Raw genomic sequence first — 20638 nt, forward strand, 5'->3', positions numbered from 1 at the left:
TGTTGAACATGTACTCAGGTGGGGTAAGTCAAGTTTATGACCTATTTTCGGTCAGTTAGGACTAGTATACCTTCTCAGTAATTGGAATTTATCGTATTTTACTAAAATATGATTCCTTCGTGTGAATGAATTGAGATCGAGCATATGCAGCAGTCTTTAAGTAGATTGTTCAAATTGATGTTTGTGAAATTATTTTCCTTTTTTGTAAGAGATGAAGAGAAACTGGGAAGAAAATTCATTAGACAGTAATGCAGAGATGTTTTTTCACACCTGATTGAGAAGCCAGAAATGCATATAAAACTTAGAACTTCAAAAACCATTTTTTAGACAGTCTATTATTAAATGCCCATGGATGTTTTTGATTTCCCACTACATTAAAATACTCAAAGGAACTTCATATTCCAAACATTTAAAAATAGCTCAATCTTTTAAAAAACATATAAAGTATTATCAGCTGTGCTTTTTGTACATAATTAGCATGTGCTGTGGAGGTATAATGACTTTTAGTGTAATTATATTACTCATGATACAAAGTTCAGATGGTAGTGATTGGAGCTACAGCTGGGTGACACATTTTAAAATAATTCAAAGATGGCTCCACAGAAAGTATGCTATTGTAGTCCCCGATGATTCCCTTTTTACTCATCGGTGAATTGTGAAGGCACCAATAAAAGACCCTTTATGAAATGTTTAATTTTCCCTTTCTTACAGATTTGATGTGTGTTCACTAGATCTTCTTCAGTGATTGACATGCCGCTGTGAAGGTCCCTCACTTTTGCCCTTTTCTTGAGATGGCTCAAGATTCAGGAGGCCTTTCTTCTGATTATCAGTTTTGGATTTGGAAGCTTTCTGTATGGGGCCAGGCCTCCACTTTGGAAACCCAGCAAGACATCTGCCGCCACATACATCAGTTCCAGGAGTTCCTGAGGCAGATATGTGAAGCCTTGAGAGAGATGGTAAGTAGCAGACCAAAATTAACGAAGTTATTTTGTGACAGCTGGGACTCTTGACCAGATTTCACCAAGCCTGAATTTGATTCAGGGCTAGGGATTTCTAGTATTACCTCATGTATTGAAGAAGAGATGAATTACCCATAGGTAATACAGACAGGAAGCAGTTTCCTTGTCTGTGATTCATTATGACGTCGTTCTTTTCTTCTTAATTAGTTATTATATTGTCTCATGAGAGTTCTGGACCATTCAGATTGTTTTAAATAAACAAGACTTGGACACTCTTTGTCAGGTAATAACTGGGGTTCTTTTAAAGGTGTTTGCATTCCTTAAATATTGAAGAATTTGCTGAAATGCTTACCTTTTTTTCAACTCTGTTTTAAAGTGGGCTCTATCAAGAGATGATAAATACTAAGATCTCTTCTTACAAATATTTTAAGTGGTCTTTTCTAGTGAATATTAAGATTTTGAATGTCTTTAAAATAGGCATATGCTTTATTATGTTAAAATTCAGTATATTTTCTTTTTGACATAAGATTTATTTTTATTGCATGAATTTTATGAATTAACATGTTTTGATATCAAAATATTTATTTTATCCTTATTGTTTAACTTTAAGATGAAAAACAAAATTGTAATTTAGCATGGGTGTTTTTGTGTTATACTTTTATTTCCATAGTCAAAGAAGCAAGTGGGAAATTTGAAGAATAATTCATGTTGATATTATGAGTTCATATGTCTTTAGATACTATATGAAAAATAGTCTTTATGAACAACCAATGCTAATTTTAAAATTGTTTTTAGTAATAAGACTTTTGTAACTTGACCTTGAAGAGGCCCCAGAAAGTCTAAGACTGGCCTGAATGCTGAGACAATGTGAGGAATTTATGGCTGTAGCAGTAGGAAATGCTTATCATTTCAGCTTATGTGCACATGATCTGTTTGGTCTTAGTTTTGAACTTTCTTTGAAAGGTAAAGAAGTGGGAAAAAGGCCAAATGTACAATAGCATTGTATTTTAAAATCTTAAGCTGTTTTCTATTTCATTGGATTTTTTTTTGTCTCCAGTTTTAGATTGTTATAAAGTAATTCTGATGCTCTTTAGTATATAGTAATCAAAATAGTAATGAACACAGATATATATCTTTCTTCTTTGGCTGCTTTTATTTCTTTTTATAAGTTCCAGAGTTCTTGTCCTCCTAAACCTTTGAAATCGCCTTTCTGAAGCTGAATTAGGCACTTATTTTATTATGTTAGAATAAAACTCCAGGATAAAGATAAGAGATTATAGAAACATTAATCACCCATAGTGGTTTTTCACTATTATGCAACCTTTGTTATTTTTAAATAAAGTGGTGTTTCCTGACTGTTAAGTATGAGTAAAATGAAGTTAATTTTTTAAAAGATTTTATTCATTTATTTTTAGAGGGGTAGGGAAGGAGAGAGGGAGAGAAATATCAATGTATGGTTGCCTCTTGTGTGTCCCCTGCTGGGAACTGGCCTGCAACCCAGGCATGTGGCCTGACTGGGAATCAAACTGCGATTGTCTGGTTCGCAGGCCCGCGCTCAATCCACTGAGCTACACCAGCCAGGGCAAAATTAAGTTAATTTCGTAACAAAATTGATTTTACCTAAAATGTGTTGTGTATCTTAGTTTTCGTGACCTGGTTTAAGGACGAAGGGAGGTGGTTGCTTGTTAAACTTGATTTGAATAACTTACCTAAAGATCTTTTCTCATCCATTTTTTTCTACTTTACTTAAATATATACTAAATAAGAAGCATTCAAGCTCCTTGTACCTTTAGTGCACAGTTTAGTCTTTCTGAGTTGTATAGTGCCCTTTTACTGACCAAAACATAATTTTCTTTTACAGGATTCAAGTACAGTCACTGAAAGATTCCCCATAATTGGTCAACTGTTGGCAAAAACTTGCTGGAATCCTTTTATCTTAGCATATGGTAAGAATTCAAAGAATGTTCTCTGAAAACACAAACTTCTAATGATAATTTTAATCTTTGCATTGTTTAACAAAATACAGAGCTTTAAATTATACACCTGTTTTCTATATTGCATGAAGCAACTTTTCAAGTATATTCATTGCTCCATTACAAAGATTGCATCCTTTATTGGTATTCATATGTTTGTAAAGATAAACACACACAGAGCTGTAGGAAATAGAATTCCTGGCACTGGAGGGTAGAAACTGCCCAATGATTATCATAACCTAACTTTTAATTCAGTGTAAAATGGTTATAATATTAAAATAGTTTTTGGTTTCACAGTTTTATATTAACTAACATACTGCTTTCCTATGTAAAATTATTTTTCAGAGTGTGAATCCTGCATTACTCTGTCATAATTTAGGGATGACAATTTGGTTTTATCCAAGGTCACGAGGAATTTGGGGATATATTGAGGGAGGTGTTCCTTTACTGGTCTCCTGCCCATGTGTCCAGCCTCATTTCCTGTTTAGTCCTCTACAACTACACCACGTGCTTTGTTGCCAGGTCAAATTACTAACTGTGCCTGAAAGCGCATGATGTTAGGGCCTGTGACATGCAATTCCTTTTGTCTGGAACTCTGTTTTCATCTCAGCTCCTTGTAAACCTTTTAAATCACCTTATTGGGGCTGAGTTAGGAATCTCTTAGTGTCTCCACAGCCGCCAGCATTTCCCTTAATTACCACACTGTACTGTTTTATAATTGTTGGTTTGCTTATCTGATGTTCTGGAAGACTGAATGCTTTTCAAGAGCAGGTCCTGTGGTTTTAGTTCTTTTTGTTGTCCTAAGGCCTGTGCTAGGGTGGAGCAGGCACATCTGAAGGTGCATAGTTGAGGTTTATTGCCTGGATTTGACTATCTCATTAGCTAATATAATACTTACTTACTTTTCATATTTTTTAGTCAAAGATTGATTTATAACATGGTATCAGAATAAAAAATAAGATGAATATTTCTCTATGATGTTTTAAAGAATTATACGATTTCTCTCACCTAGCCTGTCATAAGTCATTATAAAAAACATGAACTGGGTGGGGAAGGGACGACATCAGCATTCGGTCCTGTGAGTGTCCCTGCATGACCATACTGAACACACTCAGGCTCACTTTCTCTGATCCCCACTTTCAGCTATCTATTCCTCTTCCTCTTCACTTAGTGCCTCTTGCCTCTTCCTCCCCTTGAGTTGATTCTTCCTTCCCCAGTCACTAAGCTTGTTCAAATTCTTGATCTGAAATGGCAAACCCATCATTCTACAACCATCACTGTATTCCCCATACTTACCTATCCCGTATTTATGTGTTTTAGCCATGCCAGTGTTTCTCCAACACCTTTGACCAGAAATACATTTTCTATTCATGTGTATAGGTGTATGTGCTTATGTTCACATATTATTAGACACATAGATACATATGCATGCACATACACATGGTTCATTAAAGAATGCTTATTTTTATTATGTGCAATCCATATTCACTTTGCTATTTTAAAAGTGGCCTTCCTGACCCAAAACTAATTTCTAAGTGAGCAATCTACTGATGGGTCATGACAAAAAGTTTGAAAAATGTTGAACTAGGCTGATGATAATGATGGAAGAAGAAAGGAAAAGAAACTGTTGAATTTCATCCATTCAAATGCACCAATGTTAGATACTTCATGGATAGGATAACTATTTCTTAGAAAAAAATGCTATGCCCTTTAATTGTATATTGTTCATATAAGACACATTCCTAATTCAGAATGTTAAACTGTGGGAAAATTTGTTATAGAATAAAGGGAGTAGAATGAGAATTATTGCTCACTTTGTGCTGGGCACTGGTCTCTTTGGATTGCATGGTGGATCTGAGTTCTTGATGGTAGTCTTGAGGAAAACGTAATTATGGATTAGAGTAGATAAGTCACTTATCCCAGAATACAAAGCTAATAAGAGCCAGGAGCCCACCCTTCTAAAGTCCACATTATTATAATGGTCTAGCAACCCCCAGACCCCTTATGGATCACACCATTGTGGTTGAAGTGTTCCAGTCCTGATTTTACCAGCTGCACCTGAACATTTATATTCACTCAACAGACATTTACTGATTTTTTTGTATGCCAGAGCCTAAGAAAACGTGGATCACAAATTCTGCTTACTTTCCAGTTAGGGAGAAAAGAGGCCAGAAGTCTGAACAAGGAGGTGAGAGGAAGGAGAATTTTACAAGGGAGCTCCTGCTTGGGCTGACTCTTGGAGGACAGGAGATGAGTTAGGATTTTCTAAGACAAGCTATAGGATCCTCTGGGTTTCTGGTTCCCTGTCTGTAAAAGTGAGAGGCTTGCCTGATTTTTATCTCTATGGCCTTAAACTTGTATCATTCTGTCATCTTTCCATAGCATCTTATCACCTTATCCTCATTATATTGCCTCCCCCCAACAACCAGAAACAAATTCTCCATCTCTTCAATTATTTGTAGCCTTTTGAACTGCTCATTAAATTTCAGTTTCCTGTTTGAAGTATGTCTTTGATTCTGAGCTCATAGAGAAGACTGACAGGCACAGAAGAACATCTTGCTTTTATGCTATTGTTTCGCTGATTGGGCATTTTCTTTCAGAAAAGGACATTTTTTTACAATACCAAAATTACTTTTTAAATGGAGTAAAAGTAAACAATTTCCATCAAGTGAGGAAGTCTCCCACAGTATTAAGTGAGAACAGGATCAGAAATAAGAATAGTAAGGAAGGAAGAAGTATTTGGAAATGAAAAGACACCACAAAGAGACAAAGTAGATGATAACGGAAAGGGAGAGGACACCCTTTTATTCAGTGGTGTTCCCTGCATGAAATTACTGTTTCTACCTCCTTGGAATCCTTGAGTCTAGCTCTGTTCTCCTAATTAAACATAACAGCTACAACCTCTCTTTCTCATTATTTACTGCCTAGTGGTGTGTAACAACTTGCTCCTGAACATGGCAACTAAAAACAATATTTATTGTTTCAAAAAAATGCTTCATTTAGCCCTGGCTGCTGTGTTTCAGTGGATTGAGTGCTGGAATGCAAAGCAAAGGGTTGCAGGTTCGATTCCCAGTCAGGGCACATGCCTGGGTTGCAGGCCAGGTCCCCAGTGGGGGGCCATGTGAGAGGCAACCACACACTGATGTTTCTCTCCCTCCCTTTCTCTGTCCTTTCCCCTCTCGCTAAAAATTTTTTATAAAAAATGCTGTATTTATACTTTTAAACTATAAAATTAAAATTTAAGGAATTTAGCTTTTATTTGAAATTTTAGTTCAAGATATCAAAAAGTAAAATATTAGGTGTCAAATATATGTTGGTATATATTTTTCCCTTCCACTCTTTTACAGAATCCAAACTTGCACAAAGATCTGCTGTCGGTAACTGTACCCATCTCACTTAATTGCTTGGTTGAATGCCCCATTCCCAAAGTCAGGGCCTTCAGGGTGAATCCTGACAGGTGCCATCCCCTCTAGCATGCTTGGGACACTTGGGAACAAGAAGTGATTGCTTGCATCTGTAAATTTCTAAAATAAAGTAAGCTCACTAGTGGCACATTACAGTGTAGTTCAATGTATTGACTCTGGGCTAGGGAAGTCACCTGCTAAAGGTTGAGTGAAAGTTTCTTTGGCTTTTCTTTTTCTGTTTGAGGGACAGAGAAATAAATACACTTGAACTAAATGTGTATTTATTTCTCCCAGGAATCTCTTAACACCTGGGAGAAATCACCTTCTTTTGCATTCTTTTAGATTTAATCTCCATAAATTAACATTTTCTTTCTTTTCTCTCCTCCCTCCCTCCCTTTCTTCCCTCACTCCCTCCCTTTCCTCCCTCCCTCCCTTTCCTCCCTTTCTTTTTTTTTTTGGTGTTGGATGTCTAAGTTTTTGAAAAGTGCCTCACTGGGTTGTATTCTTTTTAACCCAGAAGCTGCTTGTCACTGCTTGTCACTATGGTTCTGAGCTGGAGTTCTACCGGAGCATGGTCCAGGACCCCCAGGTTCTTGACCTATGTGGGAAAGAATTCAAGAAGAAGTCTGAGTGAGAGCGAAAGCAAGTTTTATTTAGGTAGATAAAGAAGAGATCAGAGTTTGTGGGACTTCCGCCAAGATGGAGGCATAGGTGGAAACACTGTGCCTTCTCCCACAACCAAGTTTGAACACAACAAAGGTTTGGAGAACTAGGACACACCCAAAGACCAGAAAACGGAATTATACGGAAGTCCGACAACTACGAACCATTCAACGGGATGGTAAGAGAGGCGGAGCCAGCAGCGGAGCTGGGTTGGGCAGGACAGATCCCCCGACCTAGGCGCCCAGGCAGCCCAGAACCAGTCGGGGTGTGGGGCAGACTGACCACGGTCGCACATTCGCGCACAGTGAGACGGACCACACAGGCCCCAGGGGGCGAACCCAGTGGTGGAGGGCTGACGGCGGTGGCACACTCGTGTGCAGTGGAACGAAGCGCGTGGGCCTGGTGACGGTGGTGGCTGTGGCGCCATTGGGGGCCGCGGAGGCAGGCGGCCGACGGGAAGTCATTGTCCCTTTTTGACCCCGCCCCACATACAAGGTCACAACCCAGCGACTTAGTTGCCCTGTTCCAGTGAACACTTTAGGGCTCTGATCCTGCTACGGAACAGGCACAAACAGCCCAAAGTTGGTGCAAGAAGAACCCAAAGTCCCAGAGCCAATAACTCTAAGCGACCGAGAAATTGCCAGCCTCTCAGAAGCACAATTCAAGACACTATTTATCAGGATGCTCACAGAACTGGTAGATTATAGTCACAAATTAGAGGAACAGAGTCACAAATTAGAGGAACATATGAAGGCTAAACTAATTGAAATAAAGGGAGATGCACAGGAAACCAATAGTGATGGAAAGGAAACTGGGACTCAAATCAATGGAATGGACCAGAAGGAAGAACAAAACATCCAACCAGAAAAGAAGGAAGAAATGAGAATTCAACAAAATGAGGAGAGGCTTAGGAACCTCCAGGACATCTTTAAACGCTCCAACATCCAGATTATAGGGGTACCAGAAGAGGAAAGAAACAGCCACGAATGGAAAACTTATTTGAACAAATAATAAAGGAGAACTTCCCCAGTCTGGCAAAGGAAATAGACTTCCAGGAAATCCAGGAAGCTCAGAGAGTGCCAAAGAAGGTGGACCCAAGAAGGAACACACCAAGGTACATCAGAATTACATTAGCCAAGACTAAAATGAAGGAGAGAATCCTAGAAGCAGCAAGAGATAAGGGGACAATCACCTACAAAGGAGTTCCCATCAGACTGTCAGCGGATTTCTCAAAAGAGACCTTCCAGGCAAGAAGGGGCTGGCAAGAAGTATTCCAAATCATGAAATCCAAAGACCTACAGCCAAGATTGCTTTATCCAGCAAAACTTTCATTTAGAATGGAAGGACAGATAAAGTGCTTCTCAGATAAGGTCAAGTTCAAGGAGTTCATCATCACCAAGCCCTTATTATATGAAATGCTAATGGGACTTACATAAGAAAAAGAAGATGAAAAATATGAACAGTGAAAGGACAGCAAACTCAGAGTTATTAGCAACCACACCTAAAACAAAAGCAAACCAAGAGGACAGCTAGATCAGGAGTGGAACCATATAAATGAAGAACACATGAAGGGTTAGCAACGGGGGAGTGGGAGGAGGAGAAGAGGGGAGAAGGCACAGAAAATAGCATAGATGGTAGGTAGAAAATAGATAGAGGGAGGGCAAGAATAGTGGGGGAAATATAGAATCTAAAGAACTTGAGACAAGTGGCTATAAACTAAGGGGGGGGAGAATGGTGGGGAAGGGAGTATGCAGGTGGAGGGGAATGAAGGGGGGAATAGAACAATTGTAATGGTATAATCAATAAAATATATTTTAAAAAAAGATCAGAACATGGGTTTCTGGAGACTGGATCAGGGGTTGAGTCTGGAATTGGCTACCATTGCCTACTGCCCCCTAGTTGCAAGTTTCACAGGCATCCTCTGTGAAAGAAGCAAAAATGCACATCCCAGTGGACATCAGCAACTCATGACTGATTGGGCTGTGCAGTCCATCGATTCCTGGGACTTTATGTATTTTCAGTTTCTGAACTTTGTGGTACCAAATTCTATCTCTGCCTTCAGGTTTGGAGGGTGGCCTTGTAACTAAAATGGTCTGTTCTGAAGATGTCACAGGTGGGCATAGGTCACGAGATTCTTGCTGATCATGGATAAAGAATGAATGGAACACAGAGAGTTTGTAGTAGAAAGAGAGAGAGCAGATTTATTAAGTGATAATACACTCCACAGAAGATGGAGATTGACTTTGAGCAGAGATTGACTTCAGGGACTGGAGGGATTCTATTCTTATAGGGCAGATATTTCATGGCTAGTTTTGGTGGGTTTTTCATGTACAAGTAGTTATATTACTTTAAAGCTACTGTGCATGTGGTATCCCATGATTTTCCTTGATTGGCCACCAGGGAAGGGGGTCATACAATGTTAATTTATTTTAATGCTATTATAATGAAGCAGGGGTCATGTAGCATCTGTTCAGGTGCATTCATGATTCAACATGATTCAGCGCTTTTCCAGAAAGTGGGAACAGCTGGTCTCAGAACACGGTCTCTGTCCCGTATCGATGTCCTTGATCTTAGTCCTGGGGCACCCTGGAGTCTCCTCCTTCCTTTCTCCTGCCTCAACTTCCTCCTTGAGAGGCATGGTTCTCAAAAATCGTTTTGGGGTTGTTGAAGGGTGAACATCATTCTTCTGTAACTTCTTTCAGCTTAGATGGGACAGTAGACCCTGCCTATCAAGAACAATGAAACTCTCACCCTGTTCTATCTAGAGGTCGAAGAGGAACCCCTGAGTCCATCACAGATGCTGTGTGTTGGTCAGCTTCATCATCACCCTTAGGGACTGGTTGGAAACCCTGGAGCATCATCAATTTGATGTGGAACTGCTTAAGTCTAGAGGATACAAATTTAGCAAGTAAATTAAACAAGATCCTAAAAGTAGTAAGAGCAGCAGTGTTATTAAGGGACCTAGGAGGGATAGTGGCCACATTAAGCTAGGGAGCTAGGAGGTCAGGCTACCCCTAATTCCTTGGCCCCATTGATTATATTTATGTAGCCACTCTGCCTGTTCATAGATTTTCCTTATGTTAGTTTCAACCATTCCAGAGTTATTTACATAGGTGCAGCAGGGTTTTTATTGATAACAGTGTATACCCCGCATTGTTCTGTTAGAAAATAGTCATGGGTGAGGCGGCTATCCATGACCACATTTGCCAGTGAGTACTGATCTTGACAGTCCAGATACAGTATCGGCAGAATCTTTGGAGACTTAGTCTATAATCTGAGTGAGTTCCCTTAGAGTGGCTTCGTGGTAGGCAAAGCCTCTCCAGGGGGCTGCAGTAGCTGTAGTGGCAGCAGCTCCAGCCACTACTAGACCAAAAGCTCATTTTTTCAGCTGAGAGATGGACTTCCAGGACCCTGGGTTATGTTTATAACAGTAAGATCTCGGGGTGCCATGGTGCCTAAGGTATAGTCACCTTTGTGTTTAGAGTTGCTGAGACGTGTATAAGCAATAGCTTCCTGAAATATTGAATGATCTGTTAGCCAGTTATTATATAGCCAGACAAGGCCTGGGGGTGCTGCAATGACTGTGGCATCGATGAAGTTGTATTTGTTAAGGAGGGTGTATAGCAAGAAGGAAAGGCAATCCTTAAGGGGTCCCAAATTATTTCCCTGATCTTCCTTTCCTGTAGGAGGTGGTAGAAATTTTGCTAATGCCCCTTGAAGAGGTTGGTTCAGTTTCCAACTAACACAGTATTATTTGAACCTGCATTACGAATTTTGTCAAAGCAGTAATGGGTACTATTAGGAATGCAGTTAGAATCATAATTCGGGTAGCATACTTTATTGTGACCAGTTTGAAGGTTTGAAAATTTCTCCTTCAGAAGGATTCTCTAGAAAGCTGGAACTTGAAAGAGAGGTCAGGGCTTCAAATGGGTTAATGACCCATGTATGAGTATTGTTATACCGTGGGGTGCATTCTATAGTACTGTCGCATTTAAGAAAGGTACTCAAGTAATTAAATGACTTTAATTCTAGTGGGCTCATATGGAAGCACAAAGCAGGGTTCTGTTCCCATCTGATTCTTAAAGAAAAAGGTAGTCCATGTACTTAGCAGAAGAATTCAAAGCATTGATTAAGGATTCATTAGCTATTGGATAGGCTTTAATATGTGTGTTATATCTGGAAGGAGTTTCTGGGTTAGAATGATGTATCCAACAGTAGGCCAGGTTTTCTCCTGCTGCTAAGGTTTGAGAAGCGTTTACTAAAAAATTTTCATCCCGTTTTCCTATACAGGGAGTAGGTGAGTAGAATGGGTAATAGAAACAACAAAGATATTTTCATTTTGGACAATCATAGATATGATCCCACCCAGAAGGAAGTACAGAAGCCTTCATACAGAGGACTGGTACTAATAGAAAGGTTGCAAGAATCATAACTATCCAAAAAATGGCAATTTTAGTACATTGTCATCAATCATTAGTTATCTTTTAGGGCTTCCTCCTTTTGAACAGGAACCTGAAGTCCTCCAGTGGCTCGCAGGTGTAGTGTGGGCTTTGGGTCTCTAGCTGGTCCTGAGTCAGATTGGGGTCAGCAGGAGCCAGGTGTACCCTGGAAATATGAACCCAACTATTAACCCATAAAAGTTTCACAGCCATACGGGTGCTCAGGACTATCTGGTAGGGCCCTTTCCATTCAGGGTTGATTTGGTCTGCTGGTGGTCCCTCCTCCCAAGTTTTAAGGAGTACGCACAGTCCACTGGAGATATGGTAATTTGAAAGCTTCCTTTTGGTGCTGGTAAAACTTAATTTCTATATCCTGTAAAGGTTTCTTCACTTGCCCTAAGTTTATTATATACTTAATTGTTTGATGGGTCTCTGTACCACATGTTAGATCTAGAGTCCAAAAGGGTCAGCCATATGACATTTCAAATGGGCTGACTTTAGTATTGGCCTTAGAGAAGTCCCTAATTTTCATGAAGCCTATAGGTAGCAAACTAGCCCAGTTTTCAGAAGTCTCCTGACAAAGTTTTTCTAATGTTCTTTTTAAAATTTGATTTGCCTATTCTACCTTTCCAGAGCAGTGTGATCTCCCAGTGGAGCGGGAGAATATTTTATGCCTAGAGCTTCAGAGACTGCTTGAGTAATCCTAGAAGTGTAAGGATGGCTCATTATCACTTTGTAGGGTTGTGGAAGACTGAACCAGGGTATTATTTCTTTTCTTTTTTAAAAAATATTTATTTAGTTATTTTTGTTTGAATACAATTGTCTCCATTTTCCAAACACCACTTTCCCCCACCCCACCAACCCCCATCTCCCACTCTCAATTCTACACCCCTTTGGCTTCGTCCATAGGTCCTTTATACATGTTCCTTGATGACCCTTTCCCCTGTTTCTCCCAATAGCCTTGCCTCCTTCTTGATTACTGCCTCCCCTCTGATTACTGTCAGTTCTTTATATCATTGCCTCTGGTTATATTTTGCTTGCTTGTTTGTTTTCTGGATTAAGTTCCACTTACAGGTGAGATCATATGGTATTTGTCCTTCGCCACCTGGCTCAGTTCACTTAGTATAATGCTCTCCAGTTCTATTCATGCTATTGCAAAGGGTAGGAGATCCTTCTTTGTTTCTGCTGCGTAATATTTCATTGTATAAATGTACCACAGGTTTTTGACCCACTAATTTACTGATGGGCACCTAGGTTGCTTCCAGTACTTGACTATTGTAAATTGTGCTGCTGTGAACATTGGAGTGCATAGGTTCTTTTGAATTGGTGTTTCAGGATTCTTAGGGTATAATCCCAGCAGTGGAATTGCTGGGTCAAAAGGCAGTTCCATTTTTAGTTTTTTGAGGAAATTTCATACTGTTTTTTACAGTGGCTGCACCCATCTGCTTTCCCACCAACAGTGCACTAGGGTTCCTTTTTCTCCACAACCTCTCCAGTACTTATTGTTTCTTGCTTTGTTTATAATGGATGTTCTGACAAGTGGAAGTGGTATGTCATTGTGGTTTTAATTTGCATCTCTGATGGCTAGTGATGCTGAACATCCATTCATATGTCTCTGGGCCTTCTATATGTCCTCCTTGGAGAAGTGTCTGTTCAGGTCTAGAAGTATCTGTTTGTCCATTTTTTAATTGTGTTGTTTGTCTTCCTGGTGTGGAGCCATGTGAGTTCTTTATATATTTTGGAGATCAAACCCTTGTCTGAGATACCATTGGCAAATATATTTTTCCATACAGTTGGTTCCCTTTTCATTTTGCTAATGTTTTCTTTAGCTGTGAAGAGGCTTTTTATTTTTATGAAGTCCCATTTGTTTATTCTTTTCTCTATGTCTCTTGCTCTAGGACACAGGTGGCAAACACAAGGCCTGAGGGCTGAATCTGGCCCTCCACCTTGTTTTTTCTGGCTGGTACCTTGTTTCTAGCCAGTGGTGCTGAATTCTTGTTTAACTGTTAAGGAGTAGTTATATTTATTCAGTCCTAAAATTACATTCGATGCTTTGAAGGCAACCACAAGGCTGATGTGGCCCCTGGTGAAAGTGAGTTTGATACCCTTGCTCTAGGGAACAACTCAGTGAAAATATTGGAATATCTGAGATTTTCCTGCCTATGTTCTCCTATAGGACTTTTATGGTATCACAACTTAATATTTTAAGTCTTTTATCCATCTTGAGTTTATTTTTGTGTATAGTATAAGTTGGTGATCGAGTTTCTTTTTTTTGCACATAACTGTCCAGTTCTCCCAACACCATTTGTTGGAGAGGCTATTTTTACTCCATTTTACATTTCTGTCCCCTTTGTTGAATATTAATTGACCATAAAGACATGAGTTTATTTCTGGGCTCTTTATTCTGTTCCATTGGTTTATGTGTCTGTTCTTATGCCAGTACCACACTGTTTTGATTACTGTGGCCTTGTAATACAGTTGATATCAGGTATTCTGATCCATCCTGCTTTGTTCTTCTTTCCCAAAATTTCTGTGGCTATTCAGGATCATTTATGATTCCATGTAAATTTTTGAAATGTTTGGTCTGCATCTGTGAAATATGTCATTGGTGTTTTAATAGGGATTGTGTTGAATCTGTAGATTGCTTTTTGTAGTATGGACATCTTGATGGTGTTAACTGTTCCATAAATGAACAGTTACATGCTTCCATTTGTGTCTTCCTTAATTTCTTTCTTCAGTGTTGTGTAGTTTTCTTAGTACAGGGATTTTACCTCCTTGGTTAGGTTTATTGATAGGTACTTTATTTTTCTTGTTGCTATATTGAATGGGATTTTTCCCATAATTTCCGTTTCTGATATTTCATTGTTGGTGTAAAAAAATGCCTTCAATTTCTGAATATTGACTTTGTATCCCAGTGTTTTGCCAAATTCACTTATTAGGTTGAGTAGTTTGGGGGGAGAGTCTATTGGATTTTCTGTGTCATCTGCAAACAGTGACAGTTTTGCTTCTTCCTTTGCAATTTGAATGCCTTTTATTTCTTTTTCTTGTCAGATCAGTGTGGCTAGGACTTCCTATACTATGTTGAATAGAAGTGGTGAAAGCAAACATCCTTGTCTTGTCCCTGATCTAAGTGGGAGAGGTTTTAGTTTTTGCCCATTGAGTATGATGTTGGCAGTAGGTTTTCCATATATGTCCTTTATTATGTTGAGGAATGCTCCCTCTTACTCCCACTTTGCTGAGTGTTTTTATCGTAAATGGGTGCTGTAGCTTATCAAATGCTTTCCTCCCATCCATTGATATGATCATGTGATTTTTGGTTTTTCTTTTGCTCATGTGATGTATTACATTTATTGATTTGTGAATATTGTACCATTTTTGCATCCCTGGGATGAATCCCACTTGATCATGGTATCTGATCTTTTTGATGTAAAGCTAGATGTGGTTTGCCAATATTTTTTGAGGATTTTAGCATCTATGTTTATCAGAGGTATTGGCCTATAGTTTTCTTTTTTTGTTGTTCCTTTGTCTGGTTTTGGATTAGGATGATGCTGGCCTTATAAAAAGAGTTTGGTAGTCTTTCCTCTTCTTGGATTTTTTAGAATAGTCTGTGAAGTCCTTAAATGTTTCATTAAGTTCTCTTGTGAAACCATCTCGTCCAGGGCTTTTGTGTGACAGGAGTCTTTTGATTACTGCTTCAATTTCATTTGCTGTTATTGGTCTGTTTAGGCTTTCTGCTTCTTTTTGATTCAGTTTTGGAAGATTATATTTTTCTAGAAATTTGTCCATTTCACCCAGGATTTCAAATTTCTTGATGTGTAGTTGTTCGTAGTAATTTCTTACAATCATTTTTTTCTGTGGTATCAGTTGTAATTTCTCCTCTTTCATTTCTGATTTTATTTATTTGTGTCTCTCTTTTTTTCTTGATGACTCTGGTTAAAGGCTTATCAATTTTGTTTATTTTTTCAAAGAACCAGCTCCTGGATATATAGATCAACACTTGGACCTATAGGTTCTGTTAGAAGGGGCTGGAGCAAAATGAGAAATCTTGGTACAGAGCCATAAATGCCAGCCTGTGAAGAATTTCAGACCGTTTACTTTCCCTGTAGCAGAACAGAGAATATATATCTAACCATAGTATAGGGTTATAATTCCTGCTCTGATTTTCAGGACATATCTTTCCATCTCCTAATTTATACTGGAGCCAAACAATGTTACAAAATAAAACTAAACTATTTTTAAATTTTTAAGGTCAAATTTATCCCAATCACTAAGAATGTAGCCCAGTGGTGATTGGGAAGGGATAAAAGGTGTGGTTCCCATCTCCACTTCAGTGATCCTAAAGAGAAGAAAAAAACACACAAAGATACTCCTTTCAATCTAGAGACATCCCTGTTTGCTTGCCTTAGGAGCTTTCCCAGTGGGCCACAGGGCATCCTCTGAATCCCACTGACCTACCAGATGTCTCTGGCAAAAGAAATCCTAGTGAGTGTCAGCTGACAGAAATTGAAAGACCTGAGAGGATCACTACAGTCTAGTTTTGTTTCTTTTTCTATATTTAATTCAGAGGTTTTGAGTTCCCTGGATACTCTGCATAATTTGTGGTCCTACTGAGTGTCCAGGAAGCAAAGAACTGTTGGGAGGGAACCACTGCAGCATCCTTGAGCAATTGCCTGTAATCCCAATAACCCCAGACCCATTGCTTTATCCAGGTAGCATTTCCATTCCTGTTTTCTCCATCTACGAAGACCCTCCTCTTCCTGTAAGCCTTCAGATCTGAGCAAAGGAAGTGTCTTACTAGGAAAATAGTTTCTGGCCCTGTAAACCACCAGGAGGGGCACCAAGATGACCTTATTATAAAATGACTCTTTTCTATATCACAAGAGGACACTTGGATATTCTATCTAATTTTTCCAGAGCTTTAAGAAATTGTACCTGAGTCTGAAATTTCCCCAGAAGAGACATCAAGAGGTATCTGAAACCCCCCTGCCCCCTTCATACTCAAGATGGATTTCATAGTGGGATGGCGGACCAAGAAGGGAAATTAAAATACCCCTATAGAGGCAAGTAAACCACCTTAGAATTTCAAATTCAACTAATTGGGTAAGAGTGGCTCCATGTGGCCATTCTAGTAACAAATGACCAGTAGGCACCTTGTAAGTGGCTCTGGCCAGTGTTGCAGCTACAGTGATTGTATATATATGCCAAAGATGGGAGTGACTCATTTCTGCAACTATACTTAGCAATAGGTCTGATAGTGACCCTGAAATAGATATTCTGGGTACGAAGACAGCAGGAATCCTTCCTACACAAAAGGCAAGTGGGTTCTGAGCACAGGTATAAAGGCCAAAAGTCAGCTGGTAAGGAGAAACCTAAAAGACTATCTGTGGGCCTGATGAGGAAACTGCAAAAGGAGGTCATAGTGCAGGCAAGGTGGTGACTGATACCCCATTTGGAAGGTCAAACTATGCCTATTGAGGGAGTGGCTGCCCGGTGGGGCAGTGTCTTACAGTTTTCACAGTGTGCCTGGCTGGTGTTCGGACATTGTCTTCCACCTGGCAGGGGCTAAGGCTAACCCAGTTCTGCACTCAGGTTATCCTATCACGGATGTCTTCAGGTGGTAGGTGCCCTTGTGGCTTTTAGCTGCCTAACCTGTGCCCCCAATTTAGCAGCCGGCCTTCCATAAGGGAAAATCGGGCTCACCAAAATGGAATAGATGGCAGTGGAAAAAGGAGCATCCCTGGGTGCCAGGGCAGCAAGGGGGCTTACTACTCTGGCATCTTCTCCTTGCTTGCTCACCAAAATTGCCACAGGTGGGCACAGGTAACCGGGTTCTTGGTGATTGTGGAAAAGAATTAAACCAAATACACAGAGAGTTTATAGCAGAAAGAGAAAGAGCAGATTTATTAAGTGATAGTACACTCCACAGAACATGGGATTGATCAAACTCAAAGCAGAGATAGAAGGGCCAGAGGGTTTCTGTTCTTATAGGGAGGATATTTCATGGCTAGTTTTGGCGGGCTTTTATTGGGCATGTACAAGTAGTTATATTACTTTAAAGCTACTGCGCATGTGGTCTCCCATGATTTTCCTTGATTGGCCACCAGGGAAGGGGGTCACACAGTGTTAATTTATTTTAATGCTATTATAATGAAGCAGGGGTCATGTAGCATCTTCTGTGCAGGCGCATTCATGATTCACCATGATTCAGTGCTTTTCCAGAAAGCAGGAACAACTGGTCTCTGACAGGGTCTCCATCCTGTATTGATGTCCTTTATCTTAGCCCTGGGACACCTCTGAGGTTTCCTCCTTCCTATCTCCTGCCTCAGAAGTGTCATGGCATTCATCCCCCTGGCTCCCCTTCTAATTGTGCTGTCTGTTTTCATTAAAATAAGGTTGAGGTCAGTCTCTGGTCAATTTTTCTTCCTTTTTGGATTGATCTAGTTTTGGCCAGTACTGCTTATTGTTGCACTCAAAAACCACTGCAGAAGTTTCCTGCTATAAACGTTTTCTCTCTGATTATGCATGGTGGGGGCTCTAATTAGAGGACCTACCTAGCAGCTTATTGGCCTATGATGTCCACTCCTAGTTCCTCATTCCACTTGTTGGAAGTTTTTCCTAACTTCTTTCTGTCCTGCCTCAATCTCATCATTAGATGTGTCTGTCACACTTACCACATGAAGATGGAATTTCTTAATATATTTAAGCATAGGACATACAATAGTCACATTTTTCATCAGTGGCATTGGTTCAACTTGAAGAACCCTAGGATCATTAGAGGTTAAATTACAATTCTTGAAATAAGTTGATCTCAGGAAGCCATTGCTCTGTTTCAGCTCATAAAAACTAGGAGGGGAAGGGAACATCCCTTAGAATAATTTCTGATAAAATTTGTTTAGAAATGTTATTAGGAGTATAAGCTTATAGATATTTATGGGGAAAATGGGTTTAAAAGTTCCTGTTAGTGTCTTTTGGTGTGTGGTTAAAAATGCAGAGATAGCTTACTGTACTTTGTATTTTCCTTATTTCTTGTTAATGAAACCCTTGGAAATGCTGTGTTTATGAGATGGCAGAAAATAAGAAGGTAAAGGGTGAGGGGAAGCAGAGTTTGCCAGCCAAAAATATGCCTTCTGGAATATTGATTATTTAAACTGGTTGAATTAATAAAAGACTGAAAAAACGTAAAAACTTTGACCTTCCCTCCAAGTACTTTAAGAATTTAGATTGACAACCTGCTCTAGGAAGGGTGCTATTACCATAGATAATATAGCTTAATATGAGCTAAGTGTGATAGACAGGGAGACACCTGGTAAGACCATTTGATCACAGTCCTTTTCGTGTCCCATTGTGAAAGATATTTCAGCCAACATTTACTTACAAAACATTTATTTTTTCCACCTCCATGTGAATTGTCTTCCTGCCTTTTAAAGTCTCAGACCACACAATAACCATCCCCTTCTCTTTAGCTGAAGGTGGCATATAAGCCCTAACTTCTGGTCCCATATTCTTATGGAGACTGCCACATGTACCATAAATTTGCCACATGTACCACATGTACCACATGTATCATAAATTTGGTCATTTTCTCCTGTTAATCTGTCTCGTGTTAACTTGATTATTAGTCCAGACAGAAGAATTTAGAAGGGTGGAAGGAAAATTTAGTCGTCCTCCCTCCCCCACCGCCAGGGACAGTGGTGATTCTGCACAGGGTTGGTTCCAGGTGCTCGGTTTCCCCAGCCTCACCCCCATGGCCTTGTGATTAAAGTCCGTTGTTACTTGGCTCTAGTTCAGGAACCGACATCAGTTTTAGGTCTCATTTTCCTTTTCAATCTTGTTACAAAATTTCCAGCTGGAATGGGCTCAGTTTCCAAACAAGAAAAAAGAAATGGCTTACTACATAGATATTCTCATTGAATATAATAAGATTTTAAAGTTCAGCATTTTCGTCATGTATTTAGTAAAGTTTTAAATTTTAGAGTAAAGAATTAGGAGTGTGTTAAAAGGCTTCTTTTTCATTCAACCATTTGGTATTAAACAGTCTTTTTGTTGAATTTGTTTTTAACAAGCGAGGATGTTTTAGCAAATTAGACAATTAAAAGATTAAATCAGAATATTGAATACTGGCTATCACAATTTTGTTGCCTTAAAATGGTTGAAACTACAAATGGTTTGAAATGAGAAATAAAGAACTGACCTTGAGAAAAGCCAAGTTCTTTCCATGGTTCTCTTTTGGCTTTAAAAATTGCTGCTGTAACAGAAAGGGAATTGACCACACAAATGTTAAGTAGACATGATCCCAAACCCACAAGAAAAAAAACCCCCACAAAATTAAGTTTCACACATAGTCCTGGATGCTTGTTCTGTGAATTTAGTAGTTTGAGATTTTTCTAAAATATAATTAATATATTTCTTGTACTTATAATGTTTCAAATTTTTACACTATCTTTCTACTTTATTTGATTAAACCTACTGATTACACTTTTTCTTTTTGTAGATGAAAGCCAAAAAATTATAATATGCTGCTTACGTCATCTGATTATAAAAGAACCACAGAATTCTGGAGAATTGAAACTTAACTCCTGGACACGGGTAAGATAGTAAATCTTGCCCTGTACTGCTTTGAATTAAATTGATTTTTTAAAGGTGCTGCTCTGACAGTCCAGTTCTAGGATGTTTTAGAAACAATTCAAACATAGTCTGTGCTATTACATTATCTTGACGAATGTAAAGTTATTTAAGAGATTCCATTTTTGTTTGTGAATTCTGTAAGACATCAGTCATTAAGGTGAACTTCCCCATGCCTATAAGATCTAATGTTGAATGGTTTTGAAAGTTTAGTTTCAGGTAATTAAAATAATGCATTCTATTTCCCTCTAGCAAAAAAAAATCCTCAAAAAATTGTTTCTTCCTACCAACCTAGTATAAATATTGTAATTATGTAATTCCTCTGCAAGCACTTCTCTGCCTCTCTGAGAATCTATTCTGTAGTAAAACTAAAATTCAGAAGTTCCCTGGGAATAGTAGTCTTTCTTTTGTGTATTTAGTTGGCACACAGGCCAGTATGTTCAGATTAGCATATGGTGCTACTTGGCTACTGCTGCTCACGCCATCTTGTTAGTTACTCAACTGTGCTAGGACATGTAGCCGACAGCTTCCTGCTTTCCCATCTCTTGTTTCTGCTTCCTTTTGAAAAGCAGGCACAA

General features: G+C 39.1%; 1 protein-coding gene across 2 annotated transcripts in view; it reads left to right on the top strand.

Moving 5' to 3' along the window:
• The first annotated feature begins 715 nt into the window (after positions 1–715).
• Positions 716–20638, top strand: part of FANCC (FA complementation group C) — a 196985-nt gene continuing 177062 nt past the window's right edge. For both annotated transcript variants that reach the window (XM_037056212.1, XM_037056213.1), the window contains exons 1-3: positions 716–956; positions 2821–2905; positions 19930–20024. In XM_037056212.1, the coding sequence (XP_036912107.1) occupies positions 792–956; positions 2821–2905; positions 19930–20024 (345 nt within the window). In that variant the 5' untranslated portion in view covers positions 716–791. The remainder of the gene's footprint in view (positions 957–2820; positions 2906–19929; positions 20025–20638) is intronic.

The sequence above is a fragment of the Sturnira hondurensis genome, unplaced genomic scaffold (genome assembly GCF_014824575.4).
Source record: "Sturnira hondurensis isolate 20B ecotype Veracruz unplaced genomic scaffold, ASM1482457v3 Scaffold0008860, whole genome shotgun sequence".
NCBI classification, from domain to species: Eukaryota; Metazoa; Chordata; class Mammalia; order Chiroptera; family Phyllostomidae; genus Sturnira; species Sturnira hondurensis.